This window comes from Rhinatrema bivittatum, chromosome 1 (genome assembly GCF_901001135.1).
Source record: "Rhinatrema bivittatum chromosome 1, aRhiBiv1.1, whole genome shotgun sequence".
NCBI lineage: Eukaryota > Metazoa > Chordata > Amphibia > Gymnophiona > Rhinatrematidae > Rhinatrema > Rhinatrema bivittatum.
In genome coordinates, this window is record NC_042615.1 from 620,267,030 (window position 1) to 620,292,366 (window position 25,337).

At 43.6% G+C, this 25,337-nt stretch overlaps 1 protein-coding gene across 1 annotated transcript in view; it reads right to left on the reverse strand.

Annotated features, from left to right (window-relative positions):
• Positions 1–25,337, reverse strand: part of YTHDC2 (YTH domain containing 2) — a 237,604-nt gene that overhangs the window by 206,750 nt on the left and 5,517 nt on the right. Inside the window, 3 exon segments of the mRNA XM_029571517.1 lie at positions 1,328–1,527; positions 13,452–13,648; positions 15,828–15,918. Coding sequence (XP_029427377.1) covers positions 1,328–1,527; positions 13,452–13,648; positions 15,828–15,918 — 488 coding nt within the window.

Below are 25,337 nucleotides of genomic sequence, written 5' to 3' on the forward strand. Positions count from 1 at the left end.
GGTGTGCCTTGGGAAACACTGCCCTAGGGTATGGATATTTAGGTCCTAAGTCTCAACTCATAGGGATGTTGGTACAGACCCTGTACCATTTTGATAGCCTCTCTCTATACTTTCTATAACCATTTGGAGGTACAGCCTCCAGAACTGGGCAAGATATTTAGGCGAGGTCTCACTATCGACCTGTACAAAGGCATTATCACAGTCTGTTTTCTACTGGTTATAATTAAATAACTATCCCATTTCCTCTCTCATGATATCAGCTACAGAGCTAACACAGCTAGAACTACAGATTTCTATTTTCTCTGAGTGTAAATGGGCATAAAAGAAAACATGATTTTAATTGGAAAACTGAGCAGGTAGCAACTGGAAGTCACACAGGCAGGAATATGAAAGAGTAGATTTACTTAATTTGTTTTGTTTTTAACCTGCAGGCATGAGGTCTCCCATTCTCCCCCTCCCTGATTTGCTTCTGTCAGTTAAACTTATGTACCTTGTCTTCTATTTAATTCTTGATAAAAAAAAAAAATAGAGATGAAATTGAAATTTTAGTTCTGCCAGTATTTATCCATTCTAAAGACAAAGTATGTGCAATTTATTTTCTTTTCTGGTTGGGGTTGGTTTAAAAAAGAAAAGTACTGTTAGTTAAAGGTTTCCCCACCACTTTCAATTCAGGGAACAATCAGGGGTGCAAGGAGCAATCAGTAACATGCTAAAAATGTTTGAGGAATCCCTGAAGCAGGTACGGTCTCTGTGCCAAACTATTCTATATCAGGTTATGAGCAACAAAAAAAGAGAGAACTTTAGATCTAAAGAACCACATGAAGAGGCGGCAAAGATTTCCCAATTCTATTACCGATAAACATCCTCCTGCACCCTCCAGATAAGTATACTGGGTACATATTGTATTACTCACTCAAACAGAGAAAATTAAAGATTTCTTTCAGAATATAAACTATAATTTTAAAAGCATTTGAAAATACTTAAAAACAAAATAAACATGGGCTGTTATATAAAGTGGTACACTTGGTAGAACTGAGCGGTGAAGAAGAATCAAACCAAATCATACATTGGAATGCCCTGGCTTATAATATCCGACACCTATAATTTTAAGACCCATAGACATAACATATTGTTGGGATTCAGTGTGTTCACAGTAGATTTACCTTGGTGGATCCATTAAGTGTTTTAGTGATTTGTTCAGGAAAGGTCCAACAGCCATTCAGATTAGCAATTTGATTAGCTCAGTGCTTTCCTGCTGCTTTTTCCTCGCTATATTTTATACAAGCAAACAGAGGCTGCAACCCCATGAAAAACGACAGCCACCCACCTGCGTGGTCTTTCCTGATCCAGTTTCTCCCACAATCAAAACCACCTTATTGTCCTTAATAATCTTCACGATGTCTTCTTGCTTTTCAAATACTGGCAGAGACTGCCGAAAGCAGTCAAACTCAGACCCTCCCCTTTTCACAGGAACCTGAGGAATGCCATTATTCAGTCGTCCGCTTGTCTTGCTCATTTCTCTGTTCTCTGAGAAATCAAATAAATAACAGTTAAAAATCACCGAGTTCATAGTTCTACTTTTAAAAACTTTGCCTGGTTTCATTAAGTACTCTGCAATAAACCTATCTACTCTTATTTTTAACAGATAAAATCTTCAAGAATTCTCCACAAAGGCATCACTCAGAATAAAACCATAGGGGAAGATTTTCAAAGGGGTACGCGTGTACCCCCCGAAAACCTACCCCAAACCCCCCCTGCGCACACCAAGCCTATTTTGCATAGGATCGGCGGCGCGCGCAAGCCCTGGGACGCGCGTAAGTCCCGGGGCTTGCATGGAGGGGTGTGTCGGGGGGCGTGTCGCGAGTGACGCGGCATTTCGGGGGCGGCGCCGTGGGGCGTGGTTTCGGCCCGGGGGCATGGCCGCGGCCTCTGGACCAACCCCCAGACCGGAACATGGAGCGCGGCAGCCGGCCCGGCGCACGCAAAGTTACGCCTGCTTCCAGCAGGCGTAACTTTGCCGACAAAGGTAGGGGGGGTTTAGATAGGGCCGGGGGGGTGGAAGGAAAGTTCCCTCCGAGGCCACTACGATTTTGGCGCGGCCTCGGAGGGAACGGAGGCAGGCTGCGTGGCTCGGCGCACGCGCAGGCTGCCGATTTTGGGCAGCCTTGCGTGCGCCGACCCCGGATTTTAGCAGCTACGCGCATATCTATTAAAATCCCGCGTACTCTTGTTTGCGCCTAGTGCGCGAACAAAAAGTACGCGTGTGCGCAGATTTATAAAATCTGCCCCATACTGTTCTATAAAGAACCAAACTGACTAAATATACAAGTAATTTGTCTATATTTTTTTAAAGCATCAATCTTTCTGTATCTGATGTAGTTTGACTAGAAGAACAAGTCTTAAAAATGTTGATATTTCTACCAATGGAGTTAGCAACAACCTAAACTGACAGAACTTAACACACATTTGGGACAGATACAGAGGACAGTAAGGTTTCTAGCAAGTAGAAGAAATGAGACAAAAAGAGAAGAAGGTAAAGTCAACATGCCCAGAGGGATGGTACAGATACATGTAACTTCCAATTAAAGGAGACAAACTCAAACAGCATGACACTGCATCAAGGCTCTGATGTATCCCTAGCTAGAGGAAAATGACTGGGTGAGTCAAATGGTGTTTATCTGACAGCCTCTATTATGTTACTAATAGGGCTGCAAAAATACCAAGCTCCAGATTTCCCAGGCATCTATCTTGCTACCTGCACAGTGCCTGAAAGAGATATTGCCACCAGCGAGACTTAGACCTGAAGAAAGAGACAGTTGCTGCAATCACACTTGGGACCCATGCCTGATAAGTGACACAATTGTCTCAGGAAAAATGCAGCTGCTGCCACTGGTGGAACCAGGCCAAGAGAGAGAGACATGGATGCTGCTACCAGCAACAAAGCCCAGAGAGAGACCCTGCTACTGCCTTAGCAAGGGGGGCTAGGCCAAGACACCATGGCTGCCAGCAGTGCTGAACCCAAGGTTACTACCACCAGCAGTGCCTAAGAAGAGACACTACAGTTACTCTGCTGGCAGGCCTCAGACAGACTCCACAGCTCAGGGCTGGCCCCTGTCGTACAACTGGAGGGGCTGAAAGAAGGGGGAAGAGGCTAGGAGGAAGAATGGAGGGAAAAGCACCTGAAGAGAAAGAAAAATGTTTTCTGGAGATGAGAAGGGGCAAACAAAGAAAAGCAAAAAAGGTGAAAAAAAGCAAAATTAAAAAACCACAAAGCAAGTAGTATATGCACAAAATAAAAAGGAAAAAAATGTTAAAGGCAAATAAGTTTCCCTGGCTTCTAAAATGTTTGGACCCAAAAAACAGCAAGGCAGGCGATCTAACAAAGCCATGAGGAAACAACAAAAAAGAGTAGATGCCCAAGAAAGTCTTTGCCAATTCTTTAATAGGTGGAGACGTATAAGATTAAGTTAAAATTGCCCAACTCAGGCAGAGTTTTGCCACATACCAGTGGCTGCCTCAGGGGCTACAAATGAACATATATAAACAGAATAAATACATATAAAATCATACAACATTAAAATAATAAATAATTTAAAGACAGACCAATTACTTAAATAAAATTAAATTATAAAACAAACAGCATTAAGAACCTCGCATAAAACAACAGAAATAGAACATGTATAAAACATCCATAAAACATGTCACATATACCAGAGAAAAGAGGATGTGAGCAACATCATCAATATGTAGAGGAGACCTACATATATTTTGATACCTTAAATTTGAACACACTGAAAAATTCGCAATGGAATTCAAATTGCCATCCGCAGTATGGACATATCTGTAAAAATTATAATACTAAATTAAATATATTCAAATACAAGAAAAACAAAAGGAAAAAGCAAAAAAGGAAAAAAAGGGGGAAAAAAAGCAAAAAACAAAATTAAAAAAACTAATAACTTGCAATGTGAATATGACACACCTTATGTGTAATGGGTAATGCTTAACTATCTGTCTGTTCCTATTCACTGATGGTTCCGCATACTAAAAGAAATTCAAGAAAAAATTATATGTTTCTGACATAATTAATCATACCAATGTTTAACAAACTATAGAAATGTATTACCAAACTAAATATTCAAAAATATACTTTGCAACTATTGACACTAGGTTCTATAAAAAAACGATCTCCCAAACTCAAGGCACAAAAACCGTCAAAAAAATACTTATTTTAATTTTTACTTCTGACGGAGCTGAAACCAATTGCTCAAAGAAGAAAAGAAATTCTAAGTCACTGCTAATCAAATATAAGTCATAATTAAAAAATAAAACAATATCAATGTCATGCAACAATTGCTGGTCGTGGCAACAAACTGTTTAGTGCTGCAGTTAAGTGACAAACAGAAGAAATTCTGAGTCATTCCTTTACAAGTATGAATCATAATTAATAAAGAACAAATATCATGCAACTCTTGCTGGTCGTAGCAACAAACTATTAAATGCTGCAATTAAATTACAAGTAAAGGGAAACAAAACAGTGCAAAAAAAGTGCGGAAAAAATGTAACACAGGACCGTGCCACATAACATAATCACCTTCATGAAGTATTAAGGGGTAGATTTTCAAACACGGCGCGTTCGTGTACTTTTGCTGGCGCATCAGGCGCAAGCAAAAGTACGCGGGATTTTAGTAGATACGCACGTAGTCACGCAAATCCGCTAAAATCCTGGATCGGCGCGCGCAAGGCTATCGATTACGTATAGCCGGCGCGCGCCGAGCCGCGCAGCCTACCCCCGTTCCCTCCAAGGCCGCTCCGAAATCGGAGCGGCCTTGGAGGGAATCCTCTAACGCCCTCCCCTCACCTTCCCCTCCCTTCCTCTACCTAACCCACCCTCCCGGCCCTGTCTAAACCCCCCCCCCTTACCTTTGTCGGGGGATTTACGCCTCCCGGAGGGAGACGTAAATCCCCGCGCGCCAGCGGGACCCTAGCGCGCCGGGACGCAACCTGGGGGCGGGTACGGAGGGCGCGGCCACGCCCCCGGACCGCCCCAGGCCGTAACCACGCCCCCGGGCCCGCCCCCAAAACGCTGCCGACACGCCCCGAAAACGGTACGGCGCTCGGCCCCACCCCCGACACGCCCCCCTCCGAAAACCCCGGGACTTACGCGAGTCCCGGGGCTCTGCGCGCGCCGGTAGGCCTATGTAAAATAGGCTCACCGGCGCACAGGGCCCTGCTCGCCTAAATCCGCCCGGATTTGGGCGGATTTAGGCGAGCAGGGCTCTTAAAATCCGCCCCTAAATGTATATCTGACACCTTATTATAAATGAATCTAAAAAACATGCCGGAGAGAATGTGAATTTAAAAACACGCCGCTTGAAGTCGCCAAAAACTAAACTGTGGGAACGGAGCAGTGCTGATATTCCCAATAGAGTATAAATGTGCAAAAAGTAACGACTGGAAGATGTAAACAAAGTTTGCCGTTTTCTGCAAATCAACTCGGATCGTCTCCCCTCTTGTCAATGCAAAGAGGCGGAGCGGTGTCAACTCAAAAATTAAAAGCAAGCTTAGGCGCCAAAATTGTTGTCAATCAATAAAGGAGGGTGGTCAGGTATATCGTGATAAAAAATAAAAAAACCCAAAAAAACAAATTAAATAAAAAAAACATCGTGCACAAATAGCTGGTCATAGCAAAAAAGTTTTTTGAGTGCTGCAATTAAATTACAAAGGAAAAATATAAATACAAAAAAAACTATGTGACACAGGGATCGTGCTACATAACAAAATTACTATCGTGAAGTCTTATCTTATTGTAACTAAATATTACAAACAAGCCGAAGAGAAAATAAAACCATGCTGCTTGGAGTGGCACAGGACCAAACTGCAAAGACAGAGCAATGCTAATATAACTCATAAAATATAAACGTGCAAAAATCTAACAGAAAAGATTTAAAGTGTTTACCGTCTTCTGCAGATCAACTCGAATCGTCTCCCCTCTTGTCAGTGCAAAGAGACAGAGCAGTGTCAGCTCAAAGTTTAAAGCAAGTTATGGCGCCAAAAATGTGGTCAATCAGGTAAAGGGGTGTGGTTGAGTATCGTGATAAAAAAAAATGTGTGTACAACTTATCACAAATACTGAGGTAGACTCAGTATTAGCACTAATAAATCCAAACCTTATTTTTGGATACTACCGACTTTATATGTTGAAATGTTCAATATTATTTGGTGCCAAAATACTGTGTCAATCACTGAGTGAGGGGGGCGTGGTTAACTCAAAAAAACTTACGATTGTGTAAGCACTCTGCTAGTCAGATATATGAAAAACGGCAGCGATCTAATAGTGCAGAAAAAATGTGATGAAATTAATTCCACCATACCACCCCTTTTATTTAAAAAATTATATATAATGGCAGCTATAAATAAAAACTAAAAAGGTAATGTACAGTAAGTGATTGAAAAATTAATGAAAATGAATGGCAATAACTTGTATATATAAACTTATTGAAGCAATTCAACCATCATTAATTTAAAACAGTCTTACATGAAGGGAACCCCTACATGTTGAACATTTAAATTAAAAAATGAGTTTTAAATTTTAAAGGCAGTATTCTGGTCAAATGAATGCATAATGTTTGTTCAACATTAAAAGGTAATGTATATTGACATGAGAAAATAGATGCAATGCAAAAACTGAATGTAATTAAGAACCAAAATGAAATAAATTCAATGAATTGAATAAATTAAAACAGTGATTATCAAAAAATATAAATATCAGAAAAAAATATAAATATCAGAAAAAATGGAAAATAAAATTAAAATAAAGAAAACCAGAAAAAGGAGAATAAGTACAAGCTAAATAGGTAACTGATGTATGTCAATCATTAGAAAAATATAATTCACCTAAAATAATTTGTATTAAAAAATATATTATGTACGGATGGAAAAATATAAAAACTAATGAAATAAAATCAGATGTATGTAGGTCTCTTTCATTAAAATGCATTCAGAAAACTATGAACACAGAGAAATCGATGTCATTATTCAAACCATTTGGACTAAGAGTATTAAAATTATATATATATTCTTGTTCTAGTTGTAAAAGTAAGGTATCAAAATCACCTCCTCTCCAATTGGGGATCGGCTGTTGCACAACACAGAATCTATAATCACTAAACTTATGTTTCTTTAAGATTGAATGTTCTACTAATGGTTTGGCAGATACAGAACGATTAATGTTGCTCTTATGCTCAATAATTCTCTTATTGAATTCTCTAATAGTTTTACCTATATACATCATATTGCATGGACAAAAAACTGCATATACGACTCCTTTACTTTTGCATGTTGTATAGGATGTAAGCATAAACACTTTATCTCTTCCTGGTATATTTAAATGCGACGTTTTCATATTAACATTACAGACAGAACATCTTCCACAAGGGCGGTGACCTAGAGGTCTAATGTCATGTTTATGTTTAATTGGGAGTGCGGAAGGTGCTATAAAGTCTAGAGATTAAACTATTGAACCAAAATCATCAACATCTTTTTTCAGAGGAAGGGGGGCGTGGAGAGGGAGAGGAGGAAGGAGAGGGAGTTTCTACAACAACTACAACCACTTTCAGGACCACAGATATCAGAGTCAGATATTAATAATAGGATTATTAACATATCCAAGGTATTAGATGAACATCAGGTCAGTGCTTTAAATAAGGGTCTTTCTTTCATTCCCACGCAAAGTTACAATGCATTCCGCACTAGAATTGAGTTGTTTAAATTCACTAGAAAATTAAAGATTGTAGAATTCTTTTCTAAAACAGATTCCAGCCCACATGTAGATCAATCAATAGTAAAAGACCTAGTAAGTGGATCCCACCGGGTACAGTCAACCCAGTAATGAATAATGACATCAATTTCTCTGTGTTCTTATAGTTTTCTGTTTGCATTTTAATGAAAGAGACCTACATACATCTGATTATTTTATTTCATTAGTTTTTATATTTTTCCATCCGCACATAATATATATTTTTAATACAAATTATTTTAGGTGAATTATATTTTTTCCCTTTACTTGTAATTTAATTGCAGCATTTAATAGTTTGTTGCTAGGACCAGCAAGAGTTGCATGATATTTGTTCTTTATTAATTATGATTCATACTTGTAAAGGAATGACTCCGAATTTCTTCTGTCACTTAACTGCAGCACTAAACAGTTTGTTGCCACGACCAGCAATTCTTGCATAACATTGATATTGTTTTATTTTTTTAATTATGACATATTTGATTAGCAGTGACTTAGAATTTCTTTTCTTCTTTGAGCAATTGGTTTCAGCTCCGTCAGAAGTAAAAATTAAAATAAGTATTTTTTTGACAGTTTTTGTGCCTTGAGTTTGGGAGATCGTTTTTTTTATAGAACCTAGTGTCAACAGTTGCAAAGTATATTTTTGAATATTTAGTTTGGTAATACATTTCTATAGTTTGTTAAACATTGGTATAATTATGTCACCAGGCGCTAACAAAAGTACGCTGGATTTTATAAGATAACGCACGTAGCCGCGCATATCTTATAAAATCCAGGGTCGGCACGTGCAAGGGGGTGCACATTTGTGCAACCTGCGCGCGGCGAGCCCAGCGCGCGCTGCCTGTTCCCTCCAAAGCCGCTCCGATTTCAGAGCGGCCTCGGAAGGAACTTTCCTTCGCCCTCCCCCCACCTTCCCCTTCCTAACCCACCCCCCCGGCCCTATCTAAACCCCCGCCCCTACCTTTGTCGGCAGGCGTAACTTTGCGCGCGCCGGCTGACAGCCCCGCTCCGTGTTCCGGTCCCGGGGGCTGGTCCGGAGGCCGTGGCCATGCCCCCAGAACACCCCCGGGCCAAAACCACGCCCGCGTCACCGCCCCCAAAACGCCGCGTCGCTCAGGGCACGCCCCCGACACGCCCCTTTTACAAAGCCCTGGTACTTACGCGCGTCTCGGGGCTCTGCGCGCGCCAGCAGCCTATGCAAAATAGGCGCGCCGGTGCGCGAGAGCCCTGCGCGCGTAAATCCAGCTGGATTTACGCGCGCAGGGCATTTAAAATCTGCCCCAAGGTGTGTCATATTCACATTGCAAGTTATTAGTTTTTTTAGTTTTGTTTTTTGCTTTTTTCCCCCTTTTTTGCTTTTGTTTTTCTTGTGTTGTTTGAATATATTTAATTTAGTGTTATGATTTTTACAGATATGTCCATACTGCGGATGGCAATTTGAATTCCATTGCGAATTTTTCAGTGTGTTCAAATTTAAGGTATCAAAATATATGTAGGTCTCCTCTACATATTGATGACGTTGCTCACATGCTCTTTTCTCTGGTATATGTGACATGTTTTATGGATGTTTTATACATGTTCTATTTCTGTTTTATGTGAGGTTCTTAATGCTGTTTGTTTTATAATTTAATTTTATTTAAGTAATTGGTCTGTTTTTTAATTATTTATTTTAATGTTGTATGATTTTATATGTATTTATTCTGTTTATATATGTTCATTTGTAGCCCCTGAGGCAGCCACTGGTATGTGGCGAAACTCGGCCTGAGTCGGGCAATTTTAACTTATCTTATACGTCTCCACCTATTAAAGAATTGGCAAAGACTTTCTAAAATGTTTGGGCTGGTACCTAAGGGGTCCATTTTCAACTGTCTGGTCAACAAAGTTAGCCGAATAAACATCCTGAAAATTTTGATTCTTTCAAATACAGAAAGATTGGTGCTATCAAAAATATAGACAAACTAATTGTATATTAAAGCAGTTTGGTTCTTTACAGAATGGAGAAATTACTACTTAACTGATAATTTCCTTTCCTCTAGTAAAGGCAGGTCAATACCCACGAGTGGGTTATGCACCTCTGCCAGCAGATGGAGATGGAGCAAAAGCTGACGTAACAGCTATATAGCCATGACATCAGCCCGCCAGTATTCTCTGGAAAAGCCAAACTGTGCACAAAACTGATTATACCTGAACATTATTATCAACAGCCAACCATTCATGTTTCTCAACCAAAAGGACACTGAAGCTCAGCCAAAAGAAAGAACATATCTTGCAAATTAAGGGCTAGAAAAGCCACTTACCAGTTTTCAACGAAGAGCAGGAATCATACTCTGCATAGCTCGTTCAAAGAAAGGCCAACCACAAAATAAACATCAGCAGCCGAGGGCGGGTCGGGGATTGACCTGCCGTTAGAGGAAAGGAAATTATCAGGTAAGTAGTAATTTTCCTTCCTCAGCCTTCGGGCAGGTCAGTCCCCACAAATGGGATGTACCAAGGGTTAATCTCAAAAAGGGTAGGAGGCTGCCAATGGTCCAGTCAATACTGCCCGCGCAAACACAGCATCCTCCCTAGCTCTAACATCCAAGCAGTAATGCTTGGAGAAGGTGTGTAAAGATGACTATGTTGATGCTTAGCAAATTCCAGCAGGTGACAACAAACAAAAAGTTTCTCCCACGATACCGCCTGAGCCCTCGTGGAATGTGGTCTAATCTGTTTCGGCAAGGCAATCTTAACATCCACATGGCTGCCATAATGACTTCCTTAATCCAGCAGGGAATCCACATCCAAGGCAGGCAGAGAAATGAATCTAGTCAAATAAAACTTTGAAACCACTTTGGGCAAAAAGAAGGGCCTAGTCCGAAGTTGAACCGTACCAGAATCATACGGAGCAAAGGCTCAGGGCAGGAAAGAGCCTGTAGCTCAGAGATCCAACGTGCCTAACAGATAGTTTTTCTGGTAGTAGTCTTCAGGTTAAGCAGCTGCAAGGAAAGAGTACACAGCAGTCAAAAAGTCAGACATGCCAAAAACTCGAGGACCAAGTTAAGGTCCCACCAGAAGGTGAAGAAGCTTAACTCCCTTTCCATTGTGCTCAGATGTTTCCCCCTATAAGAAGCCAGGGCTGCAACTTGAACTTTCAAGATGTTAAGAGTCAAACCCTTAAACAAGCCATCCTGTAAAAATTCCAAAATCAAAGGAATATCCATCTTGAGCAGTTGAGTACTTCGCTCAGAACACCAGGCCTCAAAGACCCTCTAAACTCTAACACAGAGGAGTAGAAAATATCTGAGCCAAAGAAGAGTGGCTATTACCACAGGTGAAAAATCCCGCTTCAACAACCAAGCCCTTTCAATGGCCAAACCGTAAGACAGAATCGACATGAATCCTCATGCAGAATGGTCCCCGATGTAACAGATCCATCCAAGACAGTAGCTTGAGGGGACTGCCCACCAGAGGTCTCTGGAGATCGGATTACCATGACCTTCGAGCCCAATCCGAAGCCACTAGAGGGTGTTTGTTTGCCTTGCAATCTTCTTGATCAGCCTGCCTATCAGAGGCCAGGATGTAAATGCATGCAGAAGGGCGCTGCATGGTCATTCCTGAACAAGAGCGTCGATGCCCATTGCTTTTGGGTCCTGCCTGCAACTGAAGAAGCATTGAACCACTGTGTTGTTGAAGGTTGCCAACAGGTCTGGTTTTGGTAGGTCCCAGCAGTTCATCAGGAGCTCAAAAGCCTCATCTGCCAGTTCCCATTCTCCTGGATCCACGTTTCTCATGCTGAGGAAAATTGGCTCTGATATTGTCCTGCCCAGCAACGTAAGAGGCAGAGATGCTTAGGAGATGCTGCTCCGCCCACACCATGAGCCTATCTATCTCTTCCGACACCTGTTGACTTTTGGTTCCACCCTGATGATTGAGGTAAGTCATTGTCATCGCATTGTCGGACATTATCCAGACTGCTCGAGCCTCTAGCTACTTGGCAAACTGCAGGCACGCCAACAGAAGCACTCGTGCCTCCAGTTTGTTCATGTTCCACTGATGCTCTGCTGCATTCCTGCGCCCTTGTAACACCAACTCCTGACAGTGAGACCACCAGCTCTAGAGACTCGCATCTGTTGTATCAACCAATCCTGTGTGTCAGGGAAATTCCCCTCCTGAGATGATCCGCCTGTAACCACCAGTCCAACTGGGATCTCTCCTCTGACAGAAGGAGCAACCTCACCACATGGTTCTGCGACTGCGGACTCCATCGGGAGAGCAACGTGCGCTGAAGAGGGTACATATGTGCCCTTGCCCAGGGAACCACTTCTAATGCAGCAGCCATCAACCCCAGAACCTGCAGATAAGACCAAATGGTTGAACGAACAGAGTTCTGCACGGATCAAACTCGCAGCATCAACATGTGCATCCAAAACTCCGGTAAAAATATTCTGCCTCGGCTTGTATCAAATCGAACCCCCAAGATACTCCCAGCTGAGACAGCTACAAATTGCTCTTGGTCAGATTCATCACCCAGCCTAGTCGCGGGAAGCGCGAATATTCTTTTCCACTGTCTTGGCTCGAATCAACCAGTCATCCAGATGGGGGTGATCTAGAATGCCCTCCTTGCGAAGGGCCGTCACTATCACCACAACCTTGGAAAAGGTCCCGGGCACCATGGCTAGTCCAAAAAGCAAGACCTGAAACTGGTAATGGCAACCCAGGATAACATATCGGAGGAACCACTAATGTTCCTGATGGATGGGAAAAATGCAAATACACCTCAGTCAGGATCCAGAGATGTGAGGTACTCCTCTACTTCAACAACCATTATGACAGAACACACCATTTCCATCTTGAAATGCATGACTCGTAAATGTCGGTTGACACCCTTAAGTTCCAGTATGGGCCGAAACTACCTTTCCTTCTTGTGCACAACAAAATAAATGGAATATATGCCCATATTTTGCTGCGATTCGGGAACAGGAATCACCGCTTAAAGATTCAACAGCGGTTGTAATGTCACTTCCACTTCTACACTCTTCTGAGGGGAGTTGCATTCATGGAGAGACCATGGAGAGGCATTCATGGAGAGACCATGAATGCCTTCATTTGGAGGAATGCGAAGAAATTCTAGAGCATACCCGTCCCAAATCACTTCGAGAAGCCATTGATCTAAAGTAATCTGGACCCACCTGTGATAAAAACGCGATAAGCAACCACCTATCCCCTGCCCCAACAGGTGAGCCCGCAAACTTTCATTGGGAAGAACGAGGGGATCCACCTCTGAATCCTGCATCTTTTTGAGGGCCTCGGGGACAAAAGGACTGACACCTGAGAAACAGACAGGACCTCTGGGAAGAACCTCCCCTATAAGGCCGAAAACACTGGTAGTCTCGAGAGCAACCACTTGTCCAAAAAGAACGGGCAATGGGTTTCTTGTCCTCTGCCCAATTTATCTGCCCCAAAATGGGCAGATAAGTAGCTCGGGCACATGGCCCACCCTTCCTCAGCCAAGGGCTATCACTGCAGTGACTGGACTAAAGTAATTAGGGAGGGGAAATAAGGCAGGGGAAACATCCTTGAGTAGCTATGAATGAGGGTTCATCATGCCAGATACCAACTCTGGTTCCAAATGCGCTGTAAGAAAAATACAGGTCTAAACGTGTAAATACAAACATACCAGCTTCAACAGCAAACACATTTCCTCGCTCTGTTTTGGGCAGGAGTTCAGTGCGTTCCTTGTTGGTGACAGGAAATCTCTGGATTAGGCTCCTGACAGCATGTTTTGTGTTGTGGGTCAGGCTGCAGCTCATCATTGCATGAGCCATTTCTGACCCATCCTTTTTCTTGACTGTGAGGTATCTGTTTGCTCCTTTTCTGAAAATAAAGAAAACTATTATGTTCCAAGACAGGAATCAAACATTTCTCATATCTGAAGCACTGACTATGCCTGCAGCAGCAAGCTTCACTACCTGATAACAACCTAGAGCGATATTTAGGTGCATCTAAGTATATGGCAAGGCCAGATATGGCCCATTACTTCCCTTTTCACTATGTTTTCTTTCTTTTCTATTTTATCCATTCATTCATATTGGGGCGGATTTTAAGAGCCCTGCTCGCCTAAATCCGCCCAAAACCGGGCGGATTTAGGCGAGCAGGGCCCTGCGCGCCGGTGAGCCTATTTTACATAGGCCTACCGGCGCGCGCAGAGCCCCGGGACTCGCGTAAGTCCCGGGGTTTTCGAAGGGGGGCGGGCCCGAACCGTGCGGCGTTTTCGGGGCGTGTCGGGAGCGTTCCGGGGGCGGGCCCGGGGGCGTGGCCGCGCCCTCCGGACCCGCCCCCAGGTCGCGTCCCGGCGCGCTAGCGACCTGCTGGCGCGCGGGGATTTACGCCTCCCTCTGGGAGGCGTAAATCCCCTGACAAAGGTAAGGGGGGGGCTTAGGGCCGGGTGGGTGGGTTAGGGAGGGGAAGGTGAGGGGAGGGCAAAAGGAAGTTCCCTCCGAGCCCGCTCCAATTTCGGAGCGGCCTCGGAGGGAACGGGGGTAGGCTGCGCGGCTCGGCACGCGCAGCTATACAGAATTCATAGCCTTGCGCGCGCCGATCCAGGATTTTAGTGGATACGCGCGGCTCCGCGCGTATCTACTAAAATCCAGCGTACTTTTGCTGGCGCCTGATGCGCCAGCAAAAGTACGCCTATTCGCGTTTTTTGAAAATCTACCCCATTATGTTTCAGGGATTTATTTTTAGTTTCTGCATGCACCATCGTACATTCATGCTATCACTCAATGTCCACTATTGTTCTATCCTCAAGAAGTATCTCTTCCAAATACACTTGCTCACATACCCTCTACCCTCAAAACCTTCTCTGTTATTCTGGCTCCTCATCACCTCACGCACTTCCCAATTACTTTCACTCTCTTATAGACATACAGCAACATCACACAGAAGTATGGACTACGCATCTTCTAACATGGCAGAGGAGGTCCTCAGTCCTCATTCTTACCCTCTGAAGAAAAAACAGTTCATCTCAACCATCCCTAAGTAAAAAAAACTGCACGTTTTGGAGTTTCAGTGCTGGAAAAATATTCATATCTCTTTCGTCGGGCACTGGCTGTACATAGAAACTGTGCCAGCATTAATAACCACTGCCTCACTCTCCTCCCTTCCCCACCCTCCTCCTCCCCCCTCCCACCACCTGCTTCAGCTCCCTTTCCTGGTTCCAATCAAGGCCAAAGGTTTTGCCACCACAGTCTCCTACTGAGCTCTAATTGGGAAGAGGTTGCATGAAGAGGGAAGAGAGGAGGCGGGAAGGTAAGGGGGCTGCAAAAGGTGGAAGGAAGAATGGAGAGTATGTGCACTGAAGCAGGTGGAGGGGAGGGGCATGAGAAGGTTGCAGGAGGTGGGAGAGGGGCAATGGGAAGAAGGAAGGAAGAACGAGGGCTACAGTGGCTGAAGTGAGGAAAGAGAGGCTGAGAGACGTGCAGGAGGGAATAAAGGGAGGAAAGTAATAATGATAATTGAACTGAATTCACTGTATCCAAAATGGTACAATACTAGTTTGTTATAAGAAGTAAAGTAATTCCCATCAATATAAGCACAAAAGATTCAGAAGGAAACTCCAGGCCACACCAAAAAAAAAAAAAAAAAAAAAGGTGCCTGGCCTCTTTTAATTTCCAAAGTAAAGGTATGCTGTCAGCACAATTTTACATCCTGGTGAGATCTGGAAAGGTAATCCGACTAATAATAAAAGCCAGCCCCTCCCTCCACCCTGAAAGGAGCTGTAAGGGGGGAGTAGAGGGAAACCATCTTTTCTTATTATTCAGATCGTCTTGCCTGAGCTCGTGAGGACATAAGCTTTCCCTACATCTTTGCACATGACAGACAAAACGGAAGAGTAAAATAAGGTCAAGTCAAAAATGACCCGCCTACAATGTTCTTGGGGTGGCATTCAGCACTTTGGGAAAATTTTCAGTAGACAGGACCGGAAGGAATGGAGTAATAATAATACAGATATATACATCTAGATCTCACACCCTGATGGCGAACACTAACTTACCCTTTACTTTTAGAGACCAAACCAAGAGACTGGCAAAGTCGATGTATAAATGCCCTTTCAGTACTGGTCAAAGAAGAAGGAAATTCGGTCTCTGAAGAGGAAAACAAAATATTGCATTAACCATCCTGTAAAGTTCAACATTTAATGAGAAAGGAACCACAGTTTCTTATTTTTGCATCAATATTTAAGTGGTCATATACATAACAGAAAAATGTTTTCATGTGCTTAGCAAAATTGCACAAATGATAAATACAATCTGTACTGTAGCTTCTCATCGCTATTTCTATATTTGCAATCAGTACTTTTCCAGAAGGCTGATTTTTAAATAAAAATACCGGTAGTCAACTGGCAATAAGGAAGGCTGCTTAATTTTCACCCTGTCCTCTCTCTTAGCCTGAAACCTCCAGCAAGTTCTCTGCTTCTTTCTCACGTTCACTCATTCATGTTTCCAAAACATCTGTCTTTCCCTGAAATGCACACTTGCTCAAAAATGTTCCAGTCTCTTTCCAGGTTTGAGTAGTTGGAAGGAGAAAGTCATGGGAAGAAGGAGCTCTTCTCCTATGGTGGCTCTGCAAATCCCGAGGGCGGCAGCTCTCCTCGAGAAGAGCCTCTGAGCCATTCTCATCACCAGCTTCCTCCTCCCCTCCTTTTATCCAGAAGGAGAAGCAGCAGCTTGGTTCAGAAAGTAAAACATGCCAAGTCCACTGGTCTGCAGCCCTTCCCACTAGATCTGTTACCCACACCAGAAATAAGCACCTTTAGGTTACTGCTCACCCTGCTAAATCATGAGGTCCCTCACTTGCAGCAGAGACCCAGCTACAGAAAATCAGAAGCAGACTCTAGGATGATGCGAGCATCCAATTGACTACATGCTTTAATACCACCTGCTTGGATGTGTATCCCAAACTACTGCTTTCATCAGATAATGAGATCAATTAATAAAAGTCTTGTACCTGATCAACTATAAGACAAGCAACCTGAAGCACATATACAAACTTTCCTCCCTGCCCATGCTCATCTACCATCTGCAAAGCGCAAAAGTGATGCAGCTCACCAGGCAAAGATGCTTAATGACCGCCCTGCAATCACTGATGAAAATCATTGGCTACCTCAAACAATAGCAAAACCTTTGTCCTTCTCATCTTTCCTCCCTATGCTCTCATTCTGACTGCCCTGCATGCAGTTAGATCATGCTAGCTCCAGGTAATATACTAGATGGCAGGAGATTAGAACCAATTAAGCCCACACAATCTGCTCGGATGTTTCTGCCTACCCTGTTTTAGCTAAGGATACATCCTAGCTGTGTCAGCCACATAATCTTGCGCGACACTGTTTCTTATCCAAGTCAGGGTTGTTGGCTTCCATATTTGCTTCTCTACCATTCTGGGTAAATGAGCGTACAAGCTCCCATTATTAAACCAACACCCAGTCTCTTCCCATCCCCGGGTCATTAATGCTTCCTCTCAACCCCGTTTCTATTGCCCTTTGTATTTGTCCCAAAAATGTTTAAAATTCTCTCACAATTTTTCTTGTATCACCTCTGCCGTTAGGCAAGTCCTGTTCACTAAACCTTCCTCCCTCCCACCTATCTTTTAAATGTATTTTTCTAAGGAAATCTGTGCTGTCCTGTACTTTACTGAAGCCTGTCCAATATTTAAATGTTTCTATCATATCTCCCTTTCAGTTCTATCCTCCAGCGAGTACATTTTAAGTGTCTCAAATCTCTGTTAGGGTTTGTATTGTAGACTCTGTATTGATTTAATAGCCTCTTAACTGCTTCCAACACATTGCTCAAGGTCACTTTACTAGTGACCTATAGAAAGCAATATTACCTCCTTTTTCCTGCTGCTAAGTCAACTTGTGCAACCAAACTTACTATTAGCTTTCCCTGTTGCTTTATTATACTGACTGGCAATCTTCAGGTCATCTCATCTATTCCTGCTTAAGTCATGTTACATCTTGAACATCTAATTAATAAAATGTGAATCAATGTTTGTGCCCCCAGATTCTTGATATTACACGTAGGAATTTAATAATGGAATCTTAGCTTTTTTTTTTTGGTTTTGCTTTTTCTTATTTATACTGTATTTATTTTATGTATGTACACTGTTTTGAGCGTTTTGATAGAACTATATAAAAATGAAAAATTTTGTACTGGAGTACAGTTTCCAAAACTTGACCATTCTTCCCCGTTTTTCAAGTCTCCATTCATTATTTCCACCCTTTCCAGAGTGTCTACCCTGTTACCGATTTTAGTATCACCTGTAAATAAGAATATTTTACCTCAAGTCCCTCTGCAATGCTACTAAGAGACACTGAAAAGAAATGCCCTCGCATTGAGACCTAGGGTACCTACTAGTCCAGAGGTTCCTGATCCTGTCTTGGGGGACCCCCAGCCAGTCAGGTTTTCAGGATATTCACAGTGAATATGAATGAGATAAAATGTGCCTGCCATGGAGGCAGTGCATGCTAATTTCTAGTTGGAGATGCTCCAGGACAGGTTTGGGAACCACTGGACTAGCCATTCTAGCTTGATCAGAATGGGTTCGGCTGACCTCTACTCATGGAGTTCTATTGCTCAACCAGCAACTCGCCCAAGTAACAGCTTCCTGTCCTTGTTTGCTTGCTTATGTAGAAGAGTGCAAAAAGCCTTATTGAAATGAAAATGTGACATCCACCACACCTACTGTTGCTATTACACTATATGTGCCTTATTAAAAGTTAAAACAAAAAAACTATATCAAGTCTGATGGCATCTTCCCTGTGTCAAACCATGCAGTCTGGGATCCTGCAATCTTCTTGCTTCCCAGAGCAGCACGATCTTTAACTTTAGCAGTGTTTTTCCTTAGCTTTGCCCACTACTGAAGACAGACTTACAGCTACCTCACTGCCTTTCTCTCCTCTTTGTACTCACTGTTGTGGAGGGGGACTTCTGTTCTTCAATCTCTCAAACCTCCCCTGTCTTCAAAGGCAAATACTGAGCAGAGATGCGAGGGGGCCCTATCCAATCCCCTTTGGGTAAGTACTTCAGTTACCTCCTCCGCTGTAGATGGAGTTAGCAAACATTTCATACTCATTTCTGCCATTGCCTGCCTTACATCCAGCACCTTCCCTTTCTTCTGTCAATTCCAATACAAGAATTTCTGTAAGATTTCTGTTTTCTGCAGCTCTCCTCTTTGCAAAACTCCCTCTCTCTTACTTATTCTCTTTGGATTTTTGTCTCACTCTCATGTATCTAGAGATTTTTTAATGTATTTATTTGTTTGATTTATATTCTGCTTATTAGGCACTTCCAAGCGGATTACATTCAGGTACTCCAGATATTTCCCTGTCTCCAGAGGGCTCACAATCTAGGTTTATACCTGAAGATTTTATCTCCTCCTTTTAACAACTGGGCAGTTTTCGCCTCCTTTGAGCATTTTTTCTTCTGCTTTCCCTGCCTAATCCTCCTTTGCCTGCTGGTCTGCACAGTTGTACTACGGTGTAAGGATATATACCAGCTGCGAGTCATAGGATCTTGACCACTTACAGGATATTATTCCCTATCCAACTCAGTTTTTGTTGACTTCCCCATTAAGAACATAAGAAAATGCCATACTGGGTCAGACCAAGGGTCCATCAAGCCCAGCATCCTGTTTCCAACAGTGGCCAATCCAGGCCATAAGAACCTGGCAAGTACCCATCCTGAGTAGATGAGTATTAAGATCCCATAGTTAATCCAATACCTGGACCCCCTATGTCTTATCTTCAAGCTTTGTAATAATCTAAAATACCAAAATAAGTGAGGCTGTTGCCTGAACATCCAGCCTCCTGGATCCCCATGGTTTTCCTGGATTGTACCCGACCACCACAAATCTACTGGCACCTCCCTTTGTTTTGTCCTCATCACTTTTCCCCATCTCTACACCAGAGGAAGACGTGGGTTGTTTGCAATTCTTCAACCTCTCAACCCTGTCATTATCCCTGCCACAGACTATGACATCAGAGGAGGACCACCGGGTCCATCCAGTCCATCCTACCTCACTTCTGGAGGAATGCCCCGGATTCCAGTTGAGTCCCAACATCCCCTTCACCTCCTCACCACTAGGGATCCTCTGTGCTTATCCCATGCCTTCTGCTACCGTTTTTGTCTCCACTATTTCCACTAGGAATCCATTCTCTGCATCCATCACCTTTTCCGTGAAGAAATATTTTCAGCTATTGCTCCCAAGCCTACCCTCTGGAACTTCATTTCATGAACCTTTGTTCTGCTGCATTTTTTTTCTTTGACAAAGATTTGCTTCTTGTACCCGATTTGTACATTTGAGGTAGTTTAATGTCTCTACCAAATTCCCCTCTCTCTCCTCTCAAGTCACTAATATGCCTTTTGGTGCAGACCCTGTATCATTTTGGTAGCCTCCCTCTTGACCACCTTCAGCCTCTCTATAACCTTTCTGAGGTATGACCTCCAAAATTGGTCATAATCTCACCAATAACCTGTACAGAGGCACTATCACCTCCTTTTTTCCTGCTGTTATGCCACTTCCAATGCACCTAGCATCCCTCTAGTTCTGGCCACTGCCTTAAAATACTGTTTCACTACCTTTAGATCAGACACAATCACCCCAAGATCTTTCTCCTGGTTTGCACATATCAGTATCTCAGCCCCTAACATGCACCACAATGCATAATTCTGAGCTTCTTTGTACTGAATCTAAACTGCCAAGCACATGAACACTCCTCATGTTTTCTCAGATCACTTCTCATTCTGTCTACTCCTTCAGTGGTGTCCACTGTGTTGCAGATCGTGGTGTTACCTGCAAAAAGGCAAACGTTTCCTCCTAATTTCTCTGCAGTATCACTCACAAAAATATTGAACAGAACTGGCACCACGACAGACCCCAAAGACACTCCATGAACCATCTTGCTTTCCTCAGAGCGAGTTCCACTTATAATTACCCTCTGTCGTCTAGTCTTCAACCAGATTCTAATCCAGTCCACCAGCCTGTGGTCCATCTCCAGGCTACTCAGTTTAATTATGAGCCTCCAATGCAGGACAGTATCAAAAGCTTTACTGAAATCAAAATAAACCACCACATCCAATGGACACCTTTAATCGAATTCTCTAATCACCAAAGAAATTGATCAGATTTGCTTGCTACCTGGGATCCTGCAACCTACTAGATTCTAGATTCCAACTCAGTTTTTGTTGTCTTCCCCATTGCTCGCTACCATCCTGAGTAGATGAGTATTAAAGGCCATCAATGTAAGACTAACCAGCCTGTAGTATTTCTATTATCTCCTTAAAGAACTATATTGGTGGCCTCCAAATCATTGATTTTGCTAACAACTTCAAGCATTTGTACACATGAATCTCTAAGATAATGTGCCACTTCCCTCATTTCCTTATGTGCTCTTCTTATTTTTTTCTTGTGTATCAGCTGTCCTCATTTCTGCATTCCATATGTTATTGCATGGTCAATTTCAGGCTCTCTTCAGAGCTTACTCAGTTTAACTCACCTGTTCTGACTTGTTAGGGGACAGCAGTTTGCTCCTACCCCTCCCCATACTTAGTTTAAATTCTGGCCTAATGAAAGCCTTCTGTACAGTCTGTTGTCCTCCCAAGTGCATCCCTAGTCACCAATATATACAAAACCTTTTCCCTTGCACCCATCTTTCAAATATGAATTGAAGCTCTTTTTAAGGACAATTCAATTTGCTCCCCTGTTATAGGCAGGAGGAACTTCTGAGAAAGTCAATGTTTTGGCTATCTGCCCAATACCCCTCCCACAACTCTCTGAACTGGTTTTGAGTGGTTACTAACTGTTCATTAGTCAGGTGGTATTTATCTATGTGCACAATGATATCCAGCTCACCTCCTTTGATATTTCTCTAGCTATTATCAAGAACGCTTACCCATCCCTGCAAGCTGAGGCACCTGTAAAACAAATGGCTTCCCTCTCCCCATGACAGTTTCCTAACCCACAACCCCTCACTATGAATGCGTCTATTCCTCTGCCAACGGCATGCCAGGTGGCTTCCCTCTCTGATATCGTGGTCAGGAGGGCCAGGAGCAGAAAGTGCCTGCTGAAGTTGGTGGCACCTCAGAAAATTTGCTGCTGCCGTGTGACCAATCCTTTGAACTGCCTCCCCCAGCCTGACATTATAAATTTATAACAATATATTTATTATATGTATGTTGATGTGTAATTTGCTTACGGCTAAGGCATTAGCAATTAATAAAAAACTTTAATAAATCCAAATAAAGGCCAGGCCCAAAATGTCTCCTTTGACTTGCTAACATTTGCGACATTAAGCAGGCCTTTGCTGATGATGGCAGGCGGTGGGAGGAAGTTCAGAGGGATGGCAGCCCAGAGCAGGAACAGAGCTTAATCGAACTGACTTAAGGCCGGATTTTAAAACCCCGGCGCTCGTAAATCCTGGGGCTTGCGCGCCAGGCCAATTTTCAAACGGGCCCAGCCACAAGCGTAAATCCCGGGATGCATGTAAGTGCCGGGGCTTTAAAAGGGGGCGGGATGGGGTGGGCCAGGACAGTGCCATTCCCTCGCTGTCCCGGCTGCCAACACGCGCAAGTTACTTCAGGTCGGACCCTGAAGTAACTTGCAAAATAAAAGGTAATAAAATTTTTAAAAAAGGTTTTAGAGGGTGGGGAGGAGAGGGGAAGGGAAAGGGAGATTAGGATAGGGGGTAGGAAAGTTCCCTCCCAGTCCGCTCCTAAATTGGCTGCTGACACCAGTTACTGATAAAGAACATAAGAAGCTGCTATACCAGGTCAGACCGAAGGTCCATCAAATCCAGCATCCTGTTTCCAACAGTGGCCAATCCAGGCTACAAGTACCTGGCAAGTATCCGAACAGTAAACAAATACCATGCTACTAACGCCGGAAATGGCAGTGGCTATTCCCTAAAGGGTAGATTTTAAAAAGATGTGCGTGTGCTACCCGACGCGCACACATGGACGCGTGATTTTATAACATGTGCGCGCCGGGATTTGTTTACTGTTTGGGTACTTGTAACCTGGATTGGCCACTGTTGGAAAAAGGATGCTGGACCTTCAGTCTGACCCAGTATAGCAACTTATGTTCTTTAACACTAACTGGTATCAGCAGCCAGAAACGGCTCATGGCAATCTGCTGCCTGAGGCAAAGGATGGGATAGGATAAGATGCCCCCTCCCACCTCTGCTAAGGTACACAAAGGGGATACACGTTCCAAGAGGTACAAAACTTAGATTGTAAGCCCTCTGGGGATAGGGAAATACCTACAGTATCTGAATGTAAACCGATGTGATATCTCAGATCGAATGTCGGTATATAAAATTAATAAATAAATAAATTAAAAAAGAGATAGGACCACATCAACTCACCATAGCAAAAAAAAAAAAAAATCAAATTCTAATGTCACACAAACAACTTTCAAAAACTTTTTGAAGTATCAAAAAACCCTTAAAAAAAAAAAAAAAAAAGACAGAGCTTATATAGAAAACCTGCAAAAATACAGTTGCTGCTGTTTAAGTCTCATGACTTAAACAGCAGCAACTGTACCTGGGAAAAAGCAGCACTGCAAGAACATAAGAAATTGCCATGCTGGGTCAGACCAAAGGTCCATCAAGCCCAGCATCCTGTTTCCAACAGTGGCCAAACCAGGCCACAAGAACCTGGCAAGTACCCAAACACCAAGAAGATCCCATGCTACTGATGCAATTAATAGCAGTGGCTATTCCCTAAGTAAACTTGAATGGACTTCTCCTCCAAGAACTTATCCAAACCTTTTTTGAACCCAGCTACACTAACTGCACTAATCACATCCTCTGGCAACAAATTCCAGAGCTTAATTGTGCGTTGAGTGAAAAAGAATTTTCTCCAATTAGTCTTAAATGTGCTACTTGCTAACTTCATGGAATGCCCCCTAGTCCTTCCATTATCCGAAAGTGTAAATAACCGATTCACATCTACTCGTTCTCATGATCTTAAAGACCTCTATCACATGCCTTATTACTCCCCTGTTTAATGTATTTTCCAAGCTACTGTTATAATGTAAACCGATTGTTACGAATGGGCTCCGGTCAGGAGTGGTGAACACCACCCAGAAGGGTGGCTCCAGGTGGAGAGAGACAGGAATGGCTAGAAACAGTGTCTGGGTCCAGGCTGGGTCAGGGCAGGCGGCAAGTAGCAGTGTCTGGGTCCAGGCTGGGTCAGGGCAGGCGGCAAGTAGCAGTGTCTGGGTCCAGGCTGGGTCAGGGCAGGCGGCAATTAGCAGTGTCTGGGTCCAGGCTGGGTCAGGGCAGGCGGCAATTAGCAGTGTCTGGGTCCAGGCTGGGTCAGGGCAGGCGGCAATTAGCAGTGTCTGGGTTCAGGCTGGGTCAGGGCAGGCGGCAGATAGCAGTGTCTGGGTTCAGGCTGGGTCAGGGCAGGCGGCAGATAGCAGTGTCTGGGTTCAGGCTGGGTCAGGGCAAGGCAGGTCAGAAGGCCCGTAGGCCACACACACACAGAAGGCCCGTAGGCCACACACAGTAAGCAGGGCAAGGCAGGTCAGAAGGCCCGTAGGCCACACACACACAGAAGGCCCGTAGGCCACACACAGTAAGCAGGGCAAGGCAGGTCAGAAGGCCCGTAGGCCACACACACACAGAAGGCCCGTAGGCCACACACAGTAAGCAGGGCAAGGCAGGTCAGAAGGCCCATAGGCCACACACACACAGGAGGCCCGTAGGCCACACACCGTAAGCAGGGCAAGGCAGGTCAGAGCAAGGAATGAATAAGGCCCAAAGGCCGCACAAGGCAAGGCAAGGAATAAGGCCCGAAGGCCGCGCAAGGCAAGGTCCTGGGACCAAACGCACAGCAAGCAGGGAAGGAAGGCTAGAGCAGGGAGCCCAGGCGAGCTCGATGCCGAAGCCCCGAGGGAACTGTCAGGCAGGGTTATAAGGGACAGCCCAGAACATAGAGTGGACAGGGGAGATGGACTGGGCCTGTCAGGAGAGCCAGCACTAGAGGGACCCCTGGTGGTGAGGCGGTTGCACTGCAGCCATAGCCATAACACCGATGTGATGTACACACTAACACCGGTATATAAAAAATCTTAAATAAAATAAATATCCCCCCTCAGCCATCTCTTCTCCAAGCTGAACAGCCCCAACCTCTTCAGCCTTTCCTCAAAGGGGAGCTGTTCCATCCCCTTTATCATTTTGATAGCCCTTCTCTGGTCCTTCTCCATCGCAACTATATCTTTTTTGAGATGCGGTGACCAGAATTGTACACAGTATTCAAGGTGCGGTCTCACCATGGAGCGATACAGAGGCATTATGACATTTTCCGTTTTATTTTTTGAACTTTTATATACCGACATTCATGTGCAAACAGTACATATCATATCACCATTAATTCACCATTCCCTTCTTAATAATTCCTAACATTGTTTGCTTTTTTGACTGCCGCAGCACACTGAGCTGATGATTTTAAAGTATTATCCACTATGATGCCTAGATCTTTTTCCTGGGTGGTAGCTCCTAATA